Raw genomic sequence first — 20,499 nt, forward strand, 5'->3', positions numbered from 1 at the left:
CTACCCATTTACGTGCAGGCACTCTCTTCATTTATTACAACTGGCAATAAGCCCGTGACACCCCCCACAGCCACTGCAACGGGCACTTTCCCCTCCGTGCCAGCCCACGGACAAGGGGTGAAGCTCAGCCCCACCTTGTGTCCCACCCCCAGAGGGGAGCTGCCATAGCAGCACAGCTGGGTAGATGTGAACCTACAGCAGACCAGGAGCGGTGCCGGGCTCTTCATATACACACTAAACACCTGCAAAGCCTCCCAGTGTTCAGCATATCCCAACGGCCAGTCGTCCTCCTCCTGTTGTCCCTCTGGTTTCTGCACAGGTCACCGAGTAGCCACACCACCCTCCTGCAGGACCACAGGCAAGAGCAACCATCCCTTCCCCTAATCTCCCCTAAAACCAGCTCGCTGCCTAATCCCGGGACAGCCGCGGGTCAGTCTCACACGTATTGCTCACATGCACCCATGGCAGTGCTTTGGCAGAGCTGGCTGCAGCGCCCCGCATGCCAGAACCATGCTGCCCACAGCCTGGTGGTCAAACCATGGTCAATCCTCCTCCAACCAGCCCATACAGCTCCTCTGTGAAGAGAGGGAGGAACACCCTCTGCCCTCCAACAGAGGCTGAGCAGACGACCACCACCCAGTGCTGGGATCTTGCCATTCCCTCAGCCAAAAAAAAAAAAAAACAAAACCCACACACCACAAAAAAACACAAACCCCAAAAACATTAAAAAAAATGAATGCATTTTCAACATTTCTTACTGATGCACTAACAGCAGGAGCCAACTCCTCCTTGCAGCAAACATGTCCATCATAAGAAATGCTGTGCAAGAGATTCAGAATTCCCCTGGTCATTTTTCTCTTTAGACAAGACTTTATATTTAATTATTTCTTTTTAATATCTTTTCTACACAAGAGGAGGCTTCAGCTGCAGAACCGTTCACCAGCCGCGCATCCCCAGCCCTCGGGGGGCAATGCGTCACACCACGGGTGAAAATCCTTCCCAGGCCCTCTCAGAGACCTCCATCTAGCTGTCACTAGGTACATAATAATTCCCAAAGGTCCCATAAGAAGGTCAATCACAGCTGTGGAGCCAGACATCAGAGACCGAGCACTCCCCTGACAAACAACTGCATAAATAACAGATCTTAAAAGCCTTGTCCAGAGGCAAACCGAGCACCTAAATTAGCCAGTGAAGATTTCTCTGGTACAGATGGTAGTTCTCACTGATCTGGGCTGGCATACCCAGCTAAGGACCAAGGATACTGTTTTCATCCATTTCAAGAAGTATTTGGAATTTATGAGCCAATAATTAAGAACAGTTGATAGCCCACTTCCGTGGGCAACTCAAACAGATTGAAGTAATTTTGTAATTAAAAGGCAGTAAAAGCACATGTGTCACTTCAATATAATTCCTCGGAAATTCAGTAGCAATTTGATTTTATTTTTTTTAATGAGAGAGGTTCAAGAGCATGCACTGATCTGATTAGCCTTCACATTCTTTCTCCCCCTTTTGGTGTAAGCCAATCTCCTTACAGGGATTACTAGGCCTATATAATTTCCTTTCCTGAAAGAAAAAAAAAAAAGACATCATTTTTCACTGCAATCATAATAGGAATTTGACCAATACAAATACACTGCATTACTGCGATCTGTTATTCACCAATTTCCTTCAAAGACCGTGAATTCCAAAGCTATGAGCTGTAATCCTGGAGGCAGCCTTACTGTTCTCTATTGCTTTTAAAATTGCTTCTTTATGGCACTCAATCATAGATTTTCTGACTCGAAGATGACAAATTTGGGAAGAGCTAATCAGCCACACAATTCGTTTACAATTGATCTACACTGCTGTTTGTTTTGCCTTGTCCCAGAGGGCTGGGTTTTTTTTTTTAATCTTCCCTTTCTAACCAACAGGTTTATGTGATTATTTTTTCCCCCCACAAGCACATATTCCAATGATTATTTTTTTTTCCAATTAAGATTTTTTAAAAATATTAGCAGATTAAATATGTGGCACTTGCTAGGTTTCATCTGTCACAGAAGATGTATTAATTCATAGATACGTTAGTCATGGAAATGCATTTACTTTCACCCGGGAGAGTTTTCACTCATCTCCTGTGCAGACCCCCTTGTCCAACTCTGACCCACGGACACAGGACTAATGGGCCCCATCCAGCACCACCAAAGCCCCACAGAGGAATCCAGCCCACGCGCATGCTGCAGCAACTACAGATCCAGCATCAAAACATATTTAGCTTATGGCAAAAATACACCCCAATGTATTTTTCTGTGCCTTTGCAGTGGAAGATTCAAGGATGCCAAGGTGTCACCATCCTGCCAACGTCAGAATTGTGCACTGTAAGAAGGAAAACCTGTTAGGCCTATGTTTATCACAAAGTCAGAAGAGTTTAATCTTCTTATTGGCTTTAAAAATAAAAGCCCACCACAAAGGCGGCAATAGAACTGGACAGTAACTATTGCATTGCTATTTTCAGCTGGGGGGAGCAATGCCAGCCCTTCCCAAACATTAATAAGAGTTGAGGCTCTTTCCAGTCTCCTGGTGGGATCTGTCTCCAAGATGCTCTTGGGTCACGTTCATCTGCAGCCAACGGGCAAGAGCTTTAATTTCAAAACCTAAGCTTCTCATACACTCACATGGATTAGCCTGGAGAAAAGGAGGCTGAGGGGAGACCTTCTCGCTCTCTACAACTCCCTGAAAGGAGGGTGTAGCCGGGGGGGGGTCGGTCTCTGCTCCCAAGGAACAGGTGATGGGACAAGAGGAAACAGCCTCAAGTTGTGCCAGGGGAGGTTCAGGTTGGATATTGGGAAACATTTATTCACGGAAAGGATTGTCAAGCCTTGGAACAGGCTGCCCAGGGAAGTGGTGGAGTCACCATCCCTGGAGGTATTTAAAAGACATGTGGTGCTGATGGGCATGGTTTAGCCGTGGACTTGGCAGTGTTAGGTTAACGGTTGGACTTGATGATCTTAAAGGTCTCTTCCTTCCAAGCTAGACGATTCTGTGGCTTTATGACTCTCATACTCCGGGCCTTGCAGCCCATACTGATGTTTCATCCCAAAAAGTGCCCCGGTTGGCAATACCATGGAGGGACAGCTGGAGGCTATAGCCAGGGTGCCTCATTATTTTAGCCAAGCCTGTCATATAGTGAATCCTAGCTTTTAATCTCCGCATACCCCAACCCATATGCTGTCTCCCAGCTATACTCAAGGAAGACAGCAGAGACTCTCACTTCGGCTCTGTTGCAAGACCTTAACAACCAGCCAGGTTCAACATGCCCCAGCTGCTGGTCACCAGCCAGTTGTTTGTGCCACTATGCAATGCCATGCTCACCCCTTCACTTTGCTGTGGGACCCAACCCTCCTGATGGGGGCTGAGGGGACAGGGAGGTATAAGGGTGTGCTGGAAGCCACGGCAAGAGCTTTGGGAAGCACCAGGTCACCTGGAGACTGCAGCAGAGCCCCCACAAACTCAGCCATGCCAAAACCTCCTGGGTTCCTAGCAGCCTGTGTAATCAAGTTTACAGAAAGAGGACATGCAGGGAGCCTTTAGGAACCTAAAAATGAGGCATTTCTTCTCCACTAGGCAAGTCTGCCCCTACATGAGCATGCCCTCAGGGCTTTCTCCCTTTTCCAGCACTGCTGATGTCAGGCAAGTTACCCATTGATGCAAGGAGGCTTCCTTCACCCCTCAGGTCACAGCTGATTTGGGTGGAAAAACTGCATCATGGGCCAATCAAACCAGCTACATGGTGAAAACAGGGCTGGAGAGCCTTCCAGCAACTTCAGAACTCAGCACATTTGCAGAGGGAGACAGGATGTGAGCTCTCTCCTGGTGTGCTGAAAAATGTCCACCATGCAACAATCCAACCATCTCTCTACACCCACAGAGCTTCTGAAAATGAGATTTAATTTTAAGAGGAAGATGAAATTTTTTTAAACACAGTTCAGTTCACTACATTTGTGAAGAAACACTACGTTGGTGCTCATCCTTGCTGTCTGAACCCATAAAGCTACCAAGACCCTTCAAAGATGAGCAGACCTCTTGGCACACTCTGCTTGGTAGAGCACAGAAAGGACCACCACAGGGACACCACCGCTCTGAGGTGCGTCAAGTATCCACCAATAGCCCATAAAGCCACAGAACATCCAAGAAGTTGCCAAAACAAAACCTACCTCATGGAAACGACATCCATCCAGCATGCAATGAGGTCACCCAGAACAATGTCCTCCTACAATTTCAGAACATTTTAAGGATAAAGCCCAAAGCTCAAGAACTGGATTGTCGGTGCCTCCAGCACATCCAGAAGTTACACAGGCTTCTACATGCCAGATAATCCAAGGGGCACTGCCAGCTGTACACACTCATGTAGAAAGATCTCATCTGCCCTCACCATTTGAGTGGTGTTTTTCACAAATTAATATACTTTCACAGTAAAATGAAAGATTATAAATTGCTAAAATTGATTTCACATCAAGTGGTGAAGTCAGAGTGAGTAACACACCTGAGGTGACCCAGTCTGCTGGAGGGAACGTGAAACCACAGAGTATTGACAGTTTAACTGGCTCAGCAAGAGTTCATTTCCCTCAGATGAAATGTGCCATTGGCCATTTTATCGCCATATCTTATTGCCACTTTAAAAGTAAAGTAGACGACAAGCAAGCGAAATGTTTGCTTTACAGAGACAGTCCCTGCCTTTATTGCTGAGCATTGGCTTCTCCTCCCTGTCCCCCCCAGCAAATGCCAACTAGCTCAGGTTTACATTTTAAGCGCTTTGCGCAATGAGAATACCCCTATTTACCCTTTCAGGCCAAGAGATGGAAGATGCCGTTGTGCCCATTTCTGTACTGGAATTACAAAGGAAAAAAAAAAATAGCATAACAGCACCAAGCAGTTCTATAAACACCACATCCAAGGGTAACATCACATATCATCCTACTACAAGCTAGGAAAGACGTAGTTTGACTGCTTTATAGCATTAGGAGGCGTTTTAAGAATGTTAGTACTTGAACTATCAAAAGATGATAACTTGCAGCTCAAAAGGTAATTACAGAAAACAGCCCACTTGTAGAAGCAGAAGACTCGAAGGAGCACAGGAGCTCTGGCTCCCTGGTTATCTCACAATTCACACTCCAACAGGGAAGGCAGGCAGAGGATCATGTGTTGCCAGCAGGGCTTGAGAATGGAGGAGATGGAGGCAGCACCACCACGCTGTACTACACAGGGACACAGACGTGGAGGAGGTGCAGGAAACCCCGCAGGCATCTCAGCCATCATGCTCCTCCAGACACCTCCCCAGCCCAAAGGTCCACGTTTCCTACAGAGGCAGAGCACCACGGGCACCAGAGGTGCAGCATCTGCCAGAGCCCTGCCCAGGCAGCAGCTCCTGGTGCCCACAGGCAATGCCTCCCTACACCCCTTGGAAGCAGAGGAGCACCATCCCCTTTCACAGCAGAAAAGCAGATGGCAGGGGACAGTATCCCAGCAGCTGAAGAAAGGCCCACGGGTATCCAGAAATTCCTCCACACTCTCTGAATTAGGGACCATTAAGTCCAGACACCAAGCACAATGTTTAAAAACTGCTGAAGCAGCATGTAGGCAGTTCAAAAAGCCCCTTATTAACCTCCAAGCTTCATTTCACTGATGAGGGGAAGGGCATCAGCAGTATTTAGTTGTAGGGGAAAAAACAAAGAGAGGCAGGACAGAGGAAAGGGATCTCAACCACACAAAATTCCCTATGGCTGCACCATTCAAGCCCCAAAGACCCCAAAACCAGGGGCCAGGGACATCTCCCACTGCACACACTTCACTCCTCCACAGATGTGCCAGGGAGTCACTGCTGGGCACGATGGAGCCAGTCTATGGCTACTCAACTCAGGGACCACCTCCACATGGAAGTGCTGGTGGGAGCATGAGAGGCTGTCCATGTGGGGGCATATTGCAGAGCTCAAAATGGGCATGCAGGGAAACAGCAGCAAAAGCCAGCGAGCAAACTCCTGCAAGGAGGCACCCGAGGTGGCATGCTGAGCTCTCCATCAGCTGGGAGCGAGGGCTGTGCAAAGCTGTCTGAGATGTGCCAGGACTTTAGAAGATCAGGGGAAATGCGACCACTCTGATATAGACTGAAGCAGGGGAATCACAGAATGGCAGGTGTTGGAAGGGACCTCTAGAGATCATTAAGTCCAACCCCCTGCCAGAGCAGGCTGGAGAGGAATACATCCAAGTGGGGTTTGAATGTCTCCAGACAAGAAGACTCCACGCCCTCTCTGGGCAGCCTGTTCCAGGGCTCTGCCACCCTCACAGGAAAGAATTTTTTCCTCATGTTGAGATGGAATGTTCCCATTTGTGCCCGTTACCTCTTGTCCTGTCTCCAGGCGCCACTGAGAAGAGCCTGACCCCATCCTCTTACCCCTCACCCTTTAGCTATTGCTCAGCGTTGATGAGGTCCCCTCTCAGTCTGCTCTTCTCCAGGCTGAACAGCTCCAGGTCTCCCAGCCTTTCCTCAGAGAGCAGAACACCAAAAGACTCCCCCGGGGAGGAGCCCCCAACCAGTATGCCCAGAGCCTGGCCAGCCACATGCCAGCGCCGTGCTGGGATTGAAAGGCCAGGCAGCAAGAGGAAGAAACAAAAGCAAACCCGAGCATCTTTCAAAGTCTCCCTTCCCGGTAGCGTGCACTGTCATGCAATGCTTCCAAACCCGTGGTTTATGTGGCTCAGGAGGGCAGTTTCATGCCCTAACTCCTGCATGATGGATTTTACAATTTGTTAAAGAAACTCATCAATCCTCAGCAGTCATTTTTAATGCCCAGAGCTTCCACGAACTCCTGCATTTTGCTGATCCCCCAATTTCAAATCATTTGAAACTGCTGCTACTATTGCAGCTCTGCTCCTAAAGCTAAGCATTATGGCACACTCCAGACTTCCAGCCTCGTATGCCAGTGTAATAAACAGATTAACTGTGATTTATGAACAATAAGTTCTGGTTATTTGAAAGGAAACATTACCTCCCTAGACCAATTCTGACAACCGAAGATCTCTCATTATCCAGACAGCTCTGCCCACCTACCTGTAATCATCGATTTAGAACATAGTTATCAACCTGGGATATCATCACTGTAGTCTTTCACTACAAACTTTGTGCATCCAAAATATCTGGCAGGAACCACTGACAAAGGCAGAAAACTGGACTGAATTGACCCAGTGGGACAATTCCTATTTTAAATACACATTAATAAAAAAAAAATTAAACCAACCAGAAAACAAGAAGCTTTCAAGAGCTGAGAACTGCCCCTGTGGAGACAGGTGCCTCAGAGAGGGATGCAGCAAGACTTTGTTAGCAGAGGAATAATTAAGGAACAGGAATAATAAGGTGATACAGAGATTTATTTGTGGTGCTTATTTCCTTGTAAAGTCTAATTAGAGTTTTAATATTCTCTTCCAAAACCTAATTCATTCTTTGAGTCCACTCTAAAATGTCAGCTTAATATTTTATAGGCCCACAAGCAAGAGTTCACATTTTCACATGCACTTTTCACAACACACCTGCGGCTGTTAAGCTGACCACCCCACTTGTGTCACATTTGACTACTGGTAAGAATCTTTCATTTAGAATCATAGAATGGTTTGGGTTGGAAGGGACCTTAAAGATCATCCAGTCCCACCCCCTGCCCTGGGCAGGGACACCTCCCACCAGACCAGGTTGCTCCAAGCCCCCTCCAACCTGGCCTTGAACCCCTCCAGGGATGGGGCAGCCACAGCTTCTCTGGGCAACCTGGGCCAGGCTCTCACCACCCTCACAGCAAAGAAGTTCTTCCCCACATCTCATCTCAATCTTCCCTCTTTCAGTGTCAAACCCTTCCTCCCCATCCTATGGCTCCCCTCCCTCATCAAGAGTCCCTCCCCATCTCTCCTGGAGCCCCTTTAGGGACTGGAAGGGGCCCTAAGGTCTCCCCGAAGCCTTCTCTTCTCCAGGCTGAACCCCCCAACTCTCTCAGCCTGTCCTCATAGGAGAGGGGCTCCAGCCCTCACAGCATCTCCTCTGCTGGACCCATTCCAACAGGTCCATGTCCTTCCTGTGCTGAGGACTCCAAGAGCTGGACACAGTGCTCCAGGTGGGGTCTTGCAAGAGCGGAGCAGAGGGGCAGAATCCCCCCCTTCGCCCTGCTGGCCACACTTCTTTGGATGCAGCCCAAGATGCGGTTGGCTTTCTGGGCTGCCAGTGCACATTGCCAGCTCACGTTCAGCTTCTCATCCACCAACACCCCCAAGTCCTTCTCCTCACGGCTGCTCTCCAGCCATTCTCCGCCCAACCTGTATTTGTGCCTGGGATTGCCATGTCCCAGGTGCAGGACCTTGCACTTGGCCTGGTTGAACTTCATGAGGTTCACACGAGCCCACCTCTCAAACCTGTCGAGGCTTTACACTTATTTATACTTACTCAGTTAATGATAATCACTTTTCTCCTGCATAGAAAAGCTGTGGAAGAAGCCTGGCGGATGGTCTGAGCCTGCTCACTGGTGAGACATCCCAACCCACCACCACTGTGTCCCGCTGGTCCCCAGGGTACCTCCCTTCTGCAGGGCTGGGTCAGCTCCAAGACTTTCCAGCACCTCTCACCTCCCCTGCTTTACACATTCAGAAATAATTATTAAACTTTTCAAGCTAGAGATGTCTCCCGCTAGCTCCGTATGGCTTCCTTCTTCCCTGTAAGCGACAGCAGTCTGCAGCATGGCCAAAGCCGAGTCCCTCAGAAAGCACGGTGTTAAACCCTTCCTACTGCCAGCACCTAAAAGACCCTCCTGCATTATCAGACTTAATTGGTTTAAAGATACTGGAGTATTAAAATACTCCAAACGATAAGACACGAACGAGCTCTGCTGGTATCAGTGGACCCTTCTCGGCAATTAACATACAACAGCTCCCACCACGCAGCCCATCTCTTCTCACCTAATTGAAGCATCTTGGATTACCCATACAAGGCATAATTAGTAAAGATAAAAGGGTTTTTTTATATACTTAAACCTCTTTAATAGAATAAAAGAAACCTCAACTCCCTCACCTTGACTCTGAAGTAGTAACAGCAGCTCTTGAAAAATGAAAAGCCTTGCAGGATTTGGACTAAGAAACTTGGAGAGACAATCGCTGATCTTTTATCTTCAGGACTTCAAGCAGAATCAAGTTCTTCAAAGAAAACCCAATAAAGCTCAGACGTTTTCATCATAACAAAATAAATAATTCAGTCATACTTTAGAGGACTTCGACATTAGGATCGGCTACTTGATATATTTGTGGCTTAGGTGCCTCTAAACTGATTAAAGATAACCTGATAGAAGCTTGCAATGTCAAAGCCGCCTTCATTCCTGACAGATATGAATGGATAGCGTAACTAACTATAAATAACCAAAATGGCTGCATTTATGCCTAATGGAGGATTTACAGCCTTCAGAGCCGCCTGGTAGGGCTGAGAGTTACAGCTCTGTCTCCATCCTACCGCAGCACACAAGGGGAGATGAATCAACGTTCCCCCTCACACCACCCGCTCCATCAGAGCCACCGGGGGCTCGGCTCTGGAGGGGAAAAGAAACAGGAATCTCCCACAAATAAGAGAATACTATACATGTACGGGCAGGTTTATCCGCAATGACTTATCACGGTCTTCCTAGAAACTACTCTGAAGCACACATCCCAAAAGTCCCTCAAATCTCCACAGCCCCTGCAAGCTCCCCAACAGAGCTCTCGTGTCTCCCAGCTGCTGTTCGCAGAGGGTTACACCCCACTGCCTTTGAGAGGCAACAGATCAGGTCTTCATTCAAGCCTCCAGGCTTTCACCAAGGGGGATTCAGCTGCAGCATCCCAGCCAATTTCCCATTCCAGGTAGTTGCTGGGAAGGCATGAGCGCATCCCCCACATTTCCAGCCAAGTCCCAACAGCTCTGCAGCCCCACAGGAGCTATTTGGGAAACGGGTGGAAGCCAGCCTTGTGCCCAGGCAGCTCGATTCAGGATCGAAGAGAGGCATATGGTGCATCTCCAGATTTACACCACCGCTACCCTGCTGGCTCCAGCAGCCTCACCACCACCAGGAGATCACAGAGAGGCCACCAACACGCTCCATGGTTGCACTGCACAAAAGCCATCCTGGGATTTGACTAACATTAGGCTGCAGAAGGGCAACACCAGATCCTGCTGCGAGCTTATATGAGCAATCCCTTAAATTAATGAACACAACTTGCTCCGGGAGCACACTGCATTGCTGCTGCAGAAGCAGCCGCTCGGAGTCAGCTCTCCCATCCCTGTGCTTCACACTGCTGGGGGGGGAGATTACGGAATCACAGAATTGTCAGAGTTGGAAGGAACCTCTAGAGATCACCTAGTCCAACTCCCCTGCTAAAGCAGGGTTGCCCAGAGCACATCACTCAGGACAGCATCCAGGTGGAGCTTGAAGATCTCCAGAGAAGGGGACTCCACCACCTCCCTGGGCAGCCTGTTCCAGGGCTCTGCCACCCTCACCGGAAAGAAGTTGTTCTTCATATTTGAATGGAACTTCCCATGTTCCAGCTTGTGCCCGTTGCCCCTCGTCCTGTCACTGGGAACCACTGAAAAGAGTCCGGCTCCATCCTCCCTCAACCCACCCTTTAGATACTTATAAACATTGATAAGGTCTCCCCTCAGCCTTCTCTTCTCCAGGCTAAAGAGTCCCAGCTCTCTCAGCCCTTCTTCATAAGGGAGATGCTCCAATCCTTGAATCATCCTCGTTGCCCTTCACTGGACTCTTTCCAGTAGTTCCCTGTCCCTCTTGAATTGGGGAGACCAGAACTGGATGCAGTATTCCAGTTGTGGCCTCACCAGGGCAGAGCAGAGGGGGAGGATGACCTCCCTCCACCTACTGGCCACACTCTTCCCTACGCAGCCCAGGATCCCATTGGCCCTCTTGGCCACAAGGGCACATTGCTGGCTCATGGATAGTTTGCTATCCACCAGGACCCCCAGATCCTTCTCCTCAGAAGTGCTTTCCAGCAGGTCCACCCCTAACCTGTATTGGTGCCTGGGGTTCTTCCTCCCCAGGTGCAGGACCCTACACTTGCCCTTGTTGAACCTCATTAGGTTCTTCTCTGCCCAGCTCTCCAGCAAGTCCTATGCAAAGCAACGGGTGTGGATGCTCCGCTTCCCTTAGAGGGTCCTTCTCTGCTTAATTGTGTTGCAACCTTTCCCCTTGGACAAAGAACCAGGAGTGTACCATGAAAACTGTATCTGAACAACTGCTAAAGCTATAGTTTTCTGTTATCCTCAGCACAACACGGCCAAGACGCAGGACAAGAAATTAAGTGATCACTCAAAAGCTAATTCCCAAACTTCAGAAGCAGGAGGCATCAGGCTGATGAACATGCACACAACCCAACCGCGGGGAACAGAGCTCTTCAGTGGAGGGAAGGATAAAAAAAAAAAAACCAACAGAAACACACACACCAAACCACACAACCAAGAACAACCCTGGTATTTTCCTGTTCAAGTTTACCTTTCACAAAGCTGAGAGATTCAGATGTAATATTTAGGAAATCAGTAGGGTTTGTTGAGGGCTTTTTCTGGTGTTTTAATAGGTAGCAACAGGGCCAGAAACCCCCCACCAAAAAAAAAAAAGATCTAAGATCAGGAGAAAGAGAAGGGAGAAAGCAAACTGCAGGCAGGGCTCTCGCTGTCTGCCCCAGCAGGCTAGTGGCACTAACTCGCCAGTTAGCTTGGTGACAACCCCAGAGCCATACTCAACATTCCTTGCAGAGAGACATATCAGCAAGTTTTGAAGCCACATGGTTGAGCCCAGCTTCCCAGCACGCCACGGAGCTGCCATGGGCCGGGAATTTGAACTTGGGAGGGTGCACACAGGGGCAGACACCAGCACAGATACACCACAGGAAAGCAAAAAAACCTGCCCCCAAAGAAATTCTAGGGCAAGATTTGACCGCAGCAGAGGCAGCTACAATCCATTTTAACACTGTCAAACGCAGCAAGTTTCCAAAGGATTAAATCACTATTTAAATCATCTCCATAATTTTAAAAAATGCCTGTGAGATAAGACCAGGAGCTAATTGTACCATTTAAGTTTAGTGAAGAGAGGAATTTTTTTTAGTTGGGATTTTTCTTTCTTAACTGCAATAAAGAAAAAGCCCAAGGGTCTAAAACTAATAATCTAATAAACTTTGCTAAGTGAACATTGTAACAGATAGGCCTGGATGAGATTTTCTGTAAATGCCAGACAATTTCCCTTGATCTTTATCAGCAGAAATGCTACTCTAGCTTCAGCAGGAAGAAATTAAATTTGGTGCAAAATAATAACAACTGGGTGAGATTTTGTTTGTCAGGCTAGCAGTCCCTCTAGATGCCAGGCTAAAAATATTAAAATTAACTGAGGGATTCCACATTTGGGGTTTTAATATGAGTGGTTCGGATATGTTTCCATACCAACATATCACCCTGCTCCAGAGAGCAGTGCATTTACCCGTCCTCTGTGCAGGATGCCCAGCAGACACTGGGGTCCCACCCAAGGCAAGACACCTGCGGAGAGCTTTCTCCCCTGCCAGAGCAAACCTGGAGATGCTTTGACCCATCCCACTCCTACAGTCCCAATTCCTGAAGCTTCATCTGTCCCCAGCTTTGCCTGGAGCCACCACACAAGAGCAGGACATGCAGGAGATGCTCGGGGACCCACAGGGGCTCGGACGGCTGTCTCTGACCACTCCAGCATCCCCAGGAGCACCCCTGCGACAGGCACCCTGCGCTCCCCGGCTGTGCCAGGGCTGCAGCAAGCTTCCTGCAACCAGCTGCCCGAGCACAACACCATCCCAGAGGGGTTTGATTTGAGACTCTACCCCCCAGTGCCAGCTCCCCTCGTGATGTCTTGGCAGAGAAGCCTGTCCCCTGGCATGAGCAGTGCCAAGTAAGAAGAAATCAGAGCACCATATCATAGAATCATAGAATGGTTAGAGTTGGAAGGGACCTTAAAGATCATCTAGTTCCAACCCCCCTGCCATGGGCAGGGACACCTCCAATAGAGCAGGTTGCTCAAAGCCCCATCCAGCCTGGCCTTGAACACTTCCAGGGATGGGGCAGCCACAACTTCCCCGGGCAACCTGTTCCAGTGCTTCACCACCCTCACAGGAAAGAACTTCCTCCTAATATCTAATCTAAATCTCCCCTCTTCCAATTTAAAACCATTACCCCTTGTCCTGTCACTACATCTCCTGACAAAGAGTCCCTCTCCGGCTCTCCTGGAGGCTCCCTTCAGATATTGGAAGGCTGCTATGAGGTCTCCCCGGAGCCTTCTCTTCTCCAGGCTGAACCACCCCAGCTCTCTCAGCCTGTCTTCATAGGACAGGTGCTCCAGCCCTCTGATCACCTTCATGGCCCTCCACTGGACCCACTCCAACAGGTCCATGTCCTTCCTGTGTTGAGGACTCCTAAGCTGGACACAGGACTCCAGGTGGGGTCTCACGAGCGCAGAGTAGAGGGGTAGAATCACCTCCCGTGACCTGCTGGCCACACTCCTCTTGATGCAGCCCAGGATGGGGTTGGCTTTCTGGGCTGCCAGTGCACATTGCCAGCTCACGTTCAGCTTCTCATCCACCAACACCCCCAAGTCCTTCTCCTCACGGCTGCTCTCCAGCCATTCTCTGCCCAACCTGTATTTGTGCCTGGGATTGCCATGTCCCAGGTGCAGGACCTTGCACTTGGCCTGGTTGAACTTCATGTGGTTTGCACGAGCCCATCTCTCCAGCCTGTCCAGGTCCCTCTGGATGGCATCCCTTCCCTCCAGCGTGTCGACCGCGCCACCGAGCTTGGTGTCATCAGCAAACTTGCTGAGGGTGCACTCTATCTCACTGTCCATGTCTCCGACAAAGATGTTGAACAGCACTGGTGCTGTTGGGCTCGTGCACAATTTCTATAGCTGGAACAGCCCCTGGCACTGCAGCCATCAAAACAGTCTTAAACCAGCAGCAATCAGAAGATCTGCCTATTAAAAAATAAAAGTGTTCTTCTACAGACTTTGAGACTATATTTAAAGACAACAAAACTACACAATTTTCAAAGTCTAACGAATTGGCCTTCCAAGTGTGAAATGCTTTATATGAACTAATTAGAGTGAGCTTCCCAATGGTTCCAGCTAGGAATTCCTCTTCTACACTGGGATTGCAAAAGACCTTTAAAATTAGTCATGATTTTTTTTTTTTTTATAAGCAGATGTGGTCAGGGATTATTCAATATAAATGCTTTTCTTCCCCACCACCAAGAAGAATAGCAATTCAGTGTACCAAGGCTTTTCAGAGTAACATCAGCTCCAAAACCCCTCCACAGGGAAGAGGCTCTCACAGCCAGGATGGAAATCATGGCCAAAAAAAGAAAAGAAACTAAAAAAAAAGAAGTTAGCCCTACAACTCTGGTGTTACATTTTTGTCAAATGGTAGGGGAGGAGGTATACACTTTGTATTCCGGCCAGGTTATTCACCATTTCTGAAGCTAGACCACACTTCCAATGCCTAGGAAACCAATCCCTCATTAGTTTCACTCTATTCTGTTTAATGGTCACTGCATTAAGTAGTACTGGGAAAAAAAAAAAAATATGCTGTTACCTCCTCAGCAATTTATTTGATCTTACAATGAGAAAAACAATCCATTAGGCTTCATCAGTCAGTTGTGGAACGGAGCAGAGCTTTGCCATGATCTCACAGGCTTCAGCAAGCTTTGGGTCTTGCTGTTAGTGAGGCATGAACAAAAATAAATCAATTATTCTGCAAAAATATCAGCATCAAGGGAAAAAAAACCCACTTGATTGCTCATGCTTTCTTTTTTAAATATAGGCAAAAATGCCATTAATACAGAACGATGGAACCTCAATATGAGAGCACTCAACAAACAAGCAAACATCTCACCACACATTAACCATGGATGGAATAAGTTTTGCTTGTGCAAAGGCCCTAAAAAAAACAAATGACTGCAGATTTAAGTGACAAACTGGTGCGTATCCACAGGAGAAAATATATTTGTGAAAGGACAGTTTTGCTAAGAAGACAATACATGACATTACCATTAGAATAAGAAGAGAGCTGCCACCAAGCACTCAAACACCCCGTGGCAAGCAGGAGGGGATTGAGGCAGCCTTGACCCACCTTCACGTGGAATTACCAACTTTGTTTTGTGGTGAGTAACAATAATCAATACACACACATTCCTCAGATGCTTACCAAGCAGTACAGCGGGTTTGCAAGCAGATCACATTGCTGCAACCATGGGGCTTGGGACTGGCAGAACCACACAAGATGGTACTTGCACAGATATTTTAATTCTTGGAGAAGTGGGATTTTCATTAATTTTTAAATTCGCACTTGAAGAGGTGTAGTCTTTAAATTTACATTTGCTGTTTCAGCTAAAGGAATATTTAGGGCAAACCCTGCAGAGCAGCCATATACCAAACCAGGTGTATTATTTATCATAAATAAGCATGTATAAGATATACAAACATATGGGGGGGAGAAAAGGTAAATGGAAAGCTTCCAGCCGCCTGCACTTCTGATTGCTGAGGAAGAGGAGCAGAAGCACCTTCTCCAGCCGTGTGCCTGGACCACCCCCAGCACCCACCTTGGAAGATGGCAGCGTTCTGGATGATGAGGAACTTCAGCTCCATGCTGGCAGACTGCAGGACCTGCTCCATGTTCAGGCGGGCTGTTGCCTGGTACTTCTCCTCCATCTTCCTGGAGCAGCACGTGGAGCCCTTCGGGATACACACCTGCAGATCCGACCCTGGAGGGAGACACAAGGAGGGCAGAAAATTTGCATCAGGAGGTAGAATTGCCAGGAGCGGAGAGGAAACCAACTCCCTACATTGGTGTGGCTGCGATTCCTGTTTGGGTAAATTGATGACATTTCTGGGATTTGCCCTGAGCAAGGCTCAGCCAAAGGAGAAGACCGATAAGGCAGAGCCAGGATTGCAGAGCAATGGCCCCCCAGGGATGGGTACGCAACGCCTGCCGGCATACTGCCCGCTTCAGCTCCTGCGCCCTCCGTCCAGGGAGGGGCTGGTGCCAAGCAGAGCGATGGAGAACATCACCCTGCTGTCTCCTGAGGGCCCAACAGCACATTGGGAAGGAGCTGCAGGCACCCAGAGGGGATGGGAAAAAGAGCCAGGATTTGGATCTGTGGATTTACAATGAACAGAGCAATGCACATAGTTCAGCACGCAGGATATGCTTGTAATTTGCATAAAACCTTAAATTATTGCCCACAGTCTCCATCCTTTTGCATCCACAGCAATAACAGTAACAACAGGAGGGCACAACAGTAATGACTTTTCCTTTCTTTAGTGCAGGCTTCTGAATTGTATGCATCTCCCGAGTCCTCCCACCGATTTCACCATCCCATCTTTCTTCCATCGCAACAGGCAAAGCCCAAGGTCCATCGCCCCACTTGTGCGAGTCCCACTGCAGAGGGACAGGTCCTGAGCACTGCCAAAGGCAAGTGCCTTTTCAGCAGCAGCCGGGTGCAGCAGCAGCAGCACCTCCACCCGTTCACCAGCCTGGTCCGACAGGCAGGGGACAGAGGCTAGAGGAGCATCGCTTCCTCTGGCATCTCAAGCTGTAGCTCAAAGGACTGGTCAGTGGTGCTAAACTTGGGGTTTTGACATTCCCACAGCATTCCCAAAGCTCTTACCCCCAGAGGTAGTAGACAATTTTAGCAAAAGCATTGTTACCTGGAAAGTGCTAAATAAAATCTAGAAAAAAATTAATAATATTCATCTTTTGGGTTCAGACAACAGGAAAAGATAGAACAGAAGAGCTGGAAGTGGCAGCAACAAAAAGTCAAATCACAGAATCGCACAGAATCGCACAGAATCGCACAGAATCGCACAGAATCGCACAGAATCGCACAGAATCGCACAGAATCGCACAGAATCGCACAGAATGCTATGGGGTTGGAAGGGACCTCCAGAGATCATCTAGTCCAACCCCCTGCCAGAGCAGGCTGCAGATAAATGCGGGTTTTGGCCCGGGAAATGCCACTTTGGGGTGGGTAAATGTGGGTTTTGGCCCAGGGTGACTGGCCTGCAGTGGTTGCCCACAGAGCTGTGCTTGTTGCCGCTGGCCATGGGCTAGTGCCGGGCCTTGGTGCTGTGTTGGTGGCTCAACTTTCAGTAGCAAACTGTGGCCCTGCGAACACACACAAGCGGAGCAACAAGCCCCTATCAAAGCAAATAGCCCTCGTCATGCAAAACACATCTCCTCTGCTGCTGGTAGAAATTCAAACAGTGAACAACAACTCCACTAAGAACGGCCATCCAGGGCCAGACAGCAGCAAGAACCTTCCGTTTCAGGGTATGCCACCCTTTGAAGCAGCACGCCCAAGCGGGAGCAGGTCCCCATTAGCCCCAGCTCTGCCAGAACCAGGGGTAGGGAGCAGTCCCCCAAGCCACCGACCCACAGCCCAGAATGGCCTGAAGACCCCACGCCCCACCCAGCCCTTCCTCTGCTTTCCCACTTCCCCCTCCCCCCCCAAATTAAAGCAAGTTTGGTAATTTAGATCTTTGCTCTGGAAGGATTACACACCTTTCCAGGTTCCCCCTCTCCTCTCCTTCTTAAGAGTCTTTTACCCACATCCACTCTCTCACTAATTACTAGAAAAGTGTCAAAAGTCACTTTTGTGAGCGTCCTCCAGCAGAACCGGATTAATATTAATGTCAGTTCAATCATGTACCTCCTGAAGAAGTCACACACACCGCCGAGGGAAAACCAGCTGTCAGGGCTCGGGAAACCCTTCTCCCCCAGCCCCATCCCTTCTTCTGGCACAGCCTGAGAAAAACAACGTGAAACTCTTCCTCTGCAGCCTGCCTTTCACCTGCCAAAAGGAGCTTCAAGCAACACAAGTCCTGCCACCACTGCGAAACCATGCACGGCAAAGGGGGAGAAGGCAGCACAGCCCCAGGACACTGTCCCAGCTCCATCCCTACCTGCTGCCTCAGTGTCCCCTGCTACAGAATGGGGTGGCAGCGTAAATGCCTTCATAGAATCATAGAATTGTCCGGGTTGGAAGGGACCTTTCAGATCACCTAGTCCAACCATCAACCTAACTCTGATAAAAAAAACCATCACCACACCATGTCTCTAAGCACTATGTCAACCCGGCTTTTAAATCCCTCCAGGGATGGTGCCTCAACCACTGTCCTGGGCAGCCCATTCCAAGGCTTAATAACCCTTTCCATGTAAAAATTGTTCCTAATATCCAATCTGAACCTCCCCTGGAACAACTTGAGGCCGTTTCCTCTTGTCCCATCACCTGTTCCTTGGGAGAAGAGACCGACCCCCCCCCCCCCGGCTACACCCTCCTTTCAGGGAGTTGGAGAGAGCGAGAAGGTCTCGCCTCAGCCTCCTTTTCTCCAGGCTGAACACCCCCAGCTCCCTCAGCCTCTCCTCACAAGACTTGTGCTCCAGACCCCTCACCAGCTCTGTTGCCCTTCTCTGGACACGCTCCAGCCCCTCAGAGTCTTTTTTGTGGGAAGGGGCCCAAAACAGGACACAGCCCTCGAGGTGGGGCCTCACCAGTGCCGGGTACAGGGGGACCATCACCTCCCAAGTCCTACTCACCACGCTGTTCCTGATACAGGCCAGGATGCCGTTGGCCTTCTTGGCCACCTGGGCACACTGCTGGCTCATGTTCAGCCCACAGTCCACCAACACCCCCAGGTCCTTTTCTGCCAGGCAGCTCCAGCCACTCTGCCCCCAGCCTGGAGTGGTGCATGGGGTTGGTGTGACCCAAGTGTGGGACCCGGCACTTGGCCTTGTTGAACCTCATCCCATTGGCCTCGGCCCATCCATCCAGCCTGGCCAGATCCCTCTGCAAAGCCTTCCTACCCTCCAGCAGGTCGGCACTCCCACCCAACTTGGTGTCATGTGCAAACCTACTGAGGGTGTGCTCAATTCCCTCATCCAGATCATTGATGAAGATGTTAAAGAGAACCGGCCCAAATACCAAGCCCTGGGGAACTTCACTCGTGACCAGTGGCCAACTGGATTTAACTCCATTCACCACCACTCTCTGGGCCCTACCAGTTTTTAACCCAGTGGAGAGTCCTCCCATCCAAGCCATGGGCAGCCAGTTTCTCCAGGAGGAGAAACTGGCACATGGGAGTCAGGCCCCAGGGCTTCATCAAGCCCTCCAAGGAAGAGCCAGCAGCACTGACATCTAAGGATCGAGTCCCCCACTCTGTGAGCTGACCCGCTCCAGAGGAGCACAGCGGCAGGCATTTCATGTGTTGAAAAAAAATACAACAGGGACCATAAAAGCACATAACAGCGAGACACTGCCTTAACAAGAGAAGCGGTTATAGAACAGCAAGTTAAAGAGGTTTTTTGTTAAAGGCAAATTAAAGTCAATTTACACCACTTTTTGTGGCTTAGCATGGTCCCTGTAACACTACAGTAACAGCCATAAATTTCTTGTTAATACAAAGCTTATTTCCTCCTACATTTATTATATTAGGACACTTTTCAAATTAAAAAAAAAAAGAAACGCCTTCCACGATTAATGGAAACACCAATATAGAAAATCTGAGAGTTGGCAATTAAGAGATCTGTGCAAGCTAAAGCCAGGGATAGGAAGCAGCAAGGTCATCTACTCACCTCCCATCCTTCTCTCTAGCAATTAAGCCAATTTCTCCCTTTAAAAGGATTTTTATTTTTGTGGAGTAAGTAAAAAGACAGACACACGTTGTAGCAGAGCAACCGCAGAGGAGGGAAAAACTTGGGAATTAACTCTGACAGCTTAAAATGTTTTACAGAGATAGCCAACTAACAGCGGTGACCAGAAACATCATGGTAAATGCAACAGGTCAATACAGGCAGGACAGGCTCTTATCAGCCCCCAAGGACAAGGTCCTTCCTGGGGCAGAGCATTGCTACAGAGGGCCAGGGAAGAGGGGCCTGACTCCCATCTGCCAGTTATTTTCTGGATGCGGCTGTCCCAGATGGTGAGCAGACCCAAAGACTCCCATCTGTAAGTCCCAATAGTAAGGACAAGAGGTTTTGATGCCCAGGACCCCAGTCCCTCAGGAGCCACCAACCCACCCCGCTGACCCCAACCCCAGTCCCTCAGGAGCCACCCACCCACCGACCGCAGCAGCCATCAATGAAGCAGGGGCAGTGCTTTTTGACCTGTGAAGATGTTTGGGGTTTATTCATGCTGTTGCTTAGAGGACCCTCTTCCGCACACATGCTGCGGCACAACCCAAGAGCCCCAGATCCTGCTCCCCAGGTGCCAACCATGCACGCTTTAGAAGCGTGGTGGATGGAGAGACAGGCACACCTGGAAACAAACCACAAGCCTACAGATCAGACACTAGCACGAATTGAACTGCCACATGTTTTTGGCTCCATAAATGCAATGGAAAAGGTCCTGTGAGTCACCAAACCCTACCCCCTGCCTCCCAGTCCACCCCTTCCGAGCGTTTT

General features: G+C 49.1%; 1 protein-coding gene across 1 annotated transcript in view; it reads right to left on the bottom strand.

The window, feature by feature from the left end:
- GPC3 (glypican 3) overlaps positions 1 to 20,499 on the bottom strand; it is a 173,703-nt gene that overhangs the window by 147,013 nt on the left and 6,191 nt on the right. Inside the window, exon 2 of the mRNA XM_074147608.1 lies at positions 15,641 to 15,802. Within this exon, the coding sequence (XP_074003709.1) occupies positions 15,641 to 15,802 (162 nt within the window). The remainder of the gene's footprint in view (positions 1 to 15,640; positions 15,803 to 20,499) is intronic.

The sequence above is a fragment of the Numenius arquata genome, chromosome 5 (genome assembly GCF_964106895.1).
Source record: "Numenius arquata chromosome 5, bNumArq3.hap1.1, whole genome shotgun sequence".
NCBI lineage: Eukaryota > Metazoa > Chordata > Aves > Charadriiformes > Scolopacidae > Numenius > Numenius arquata.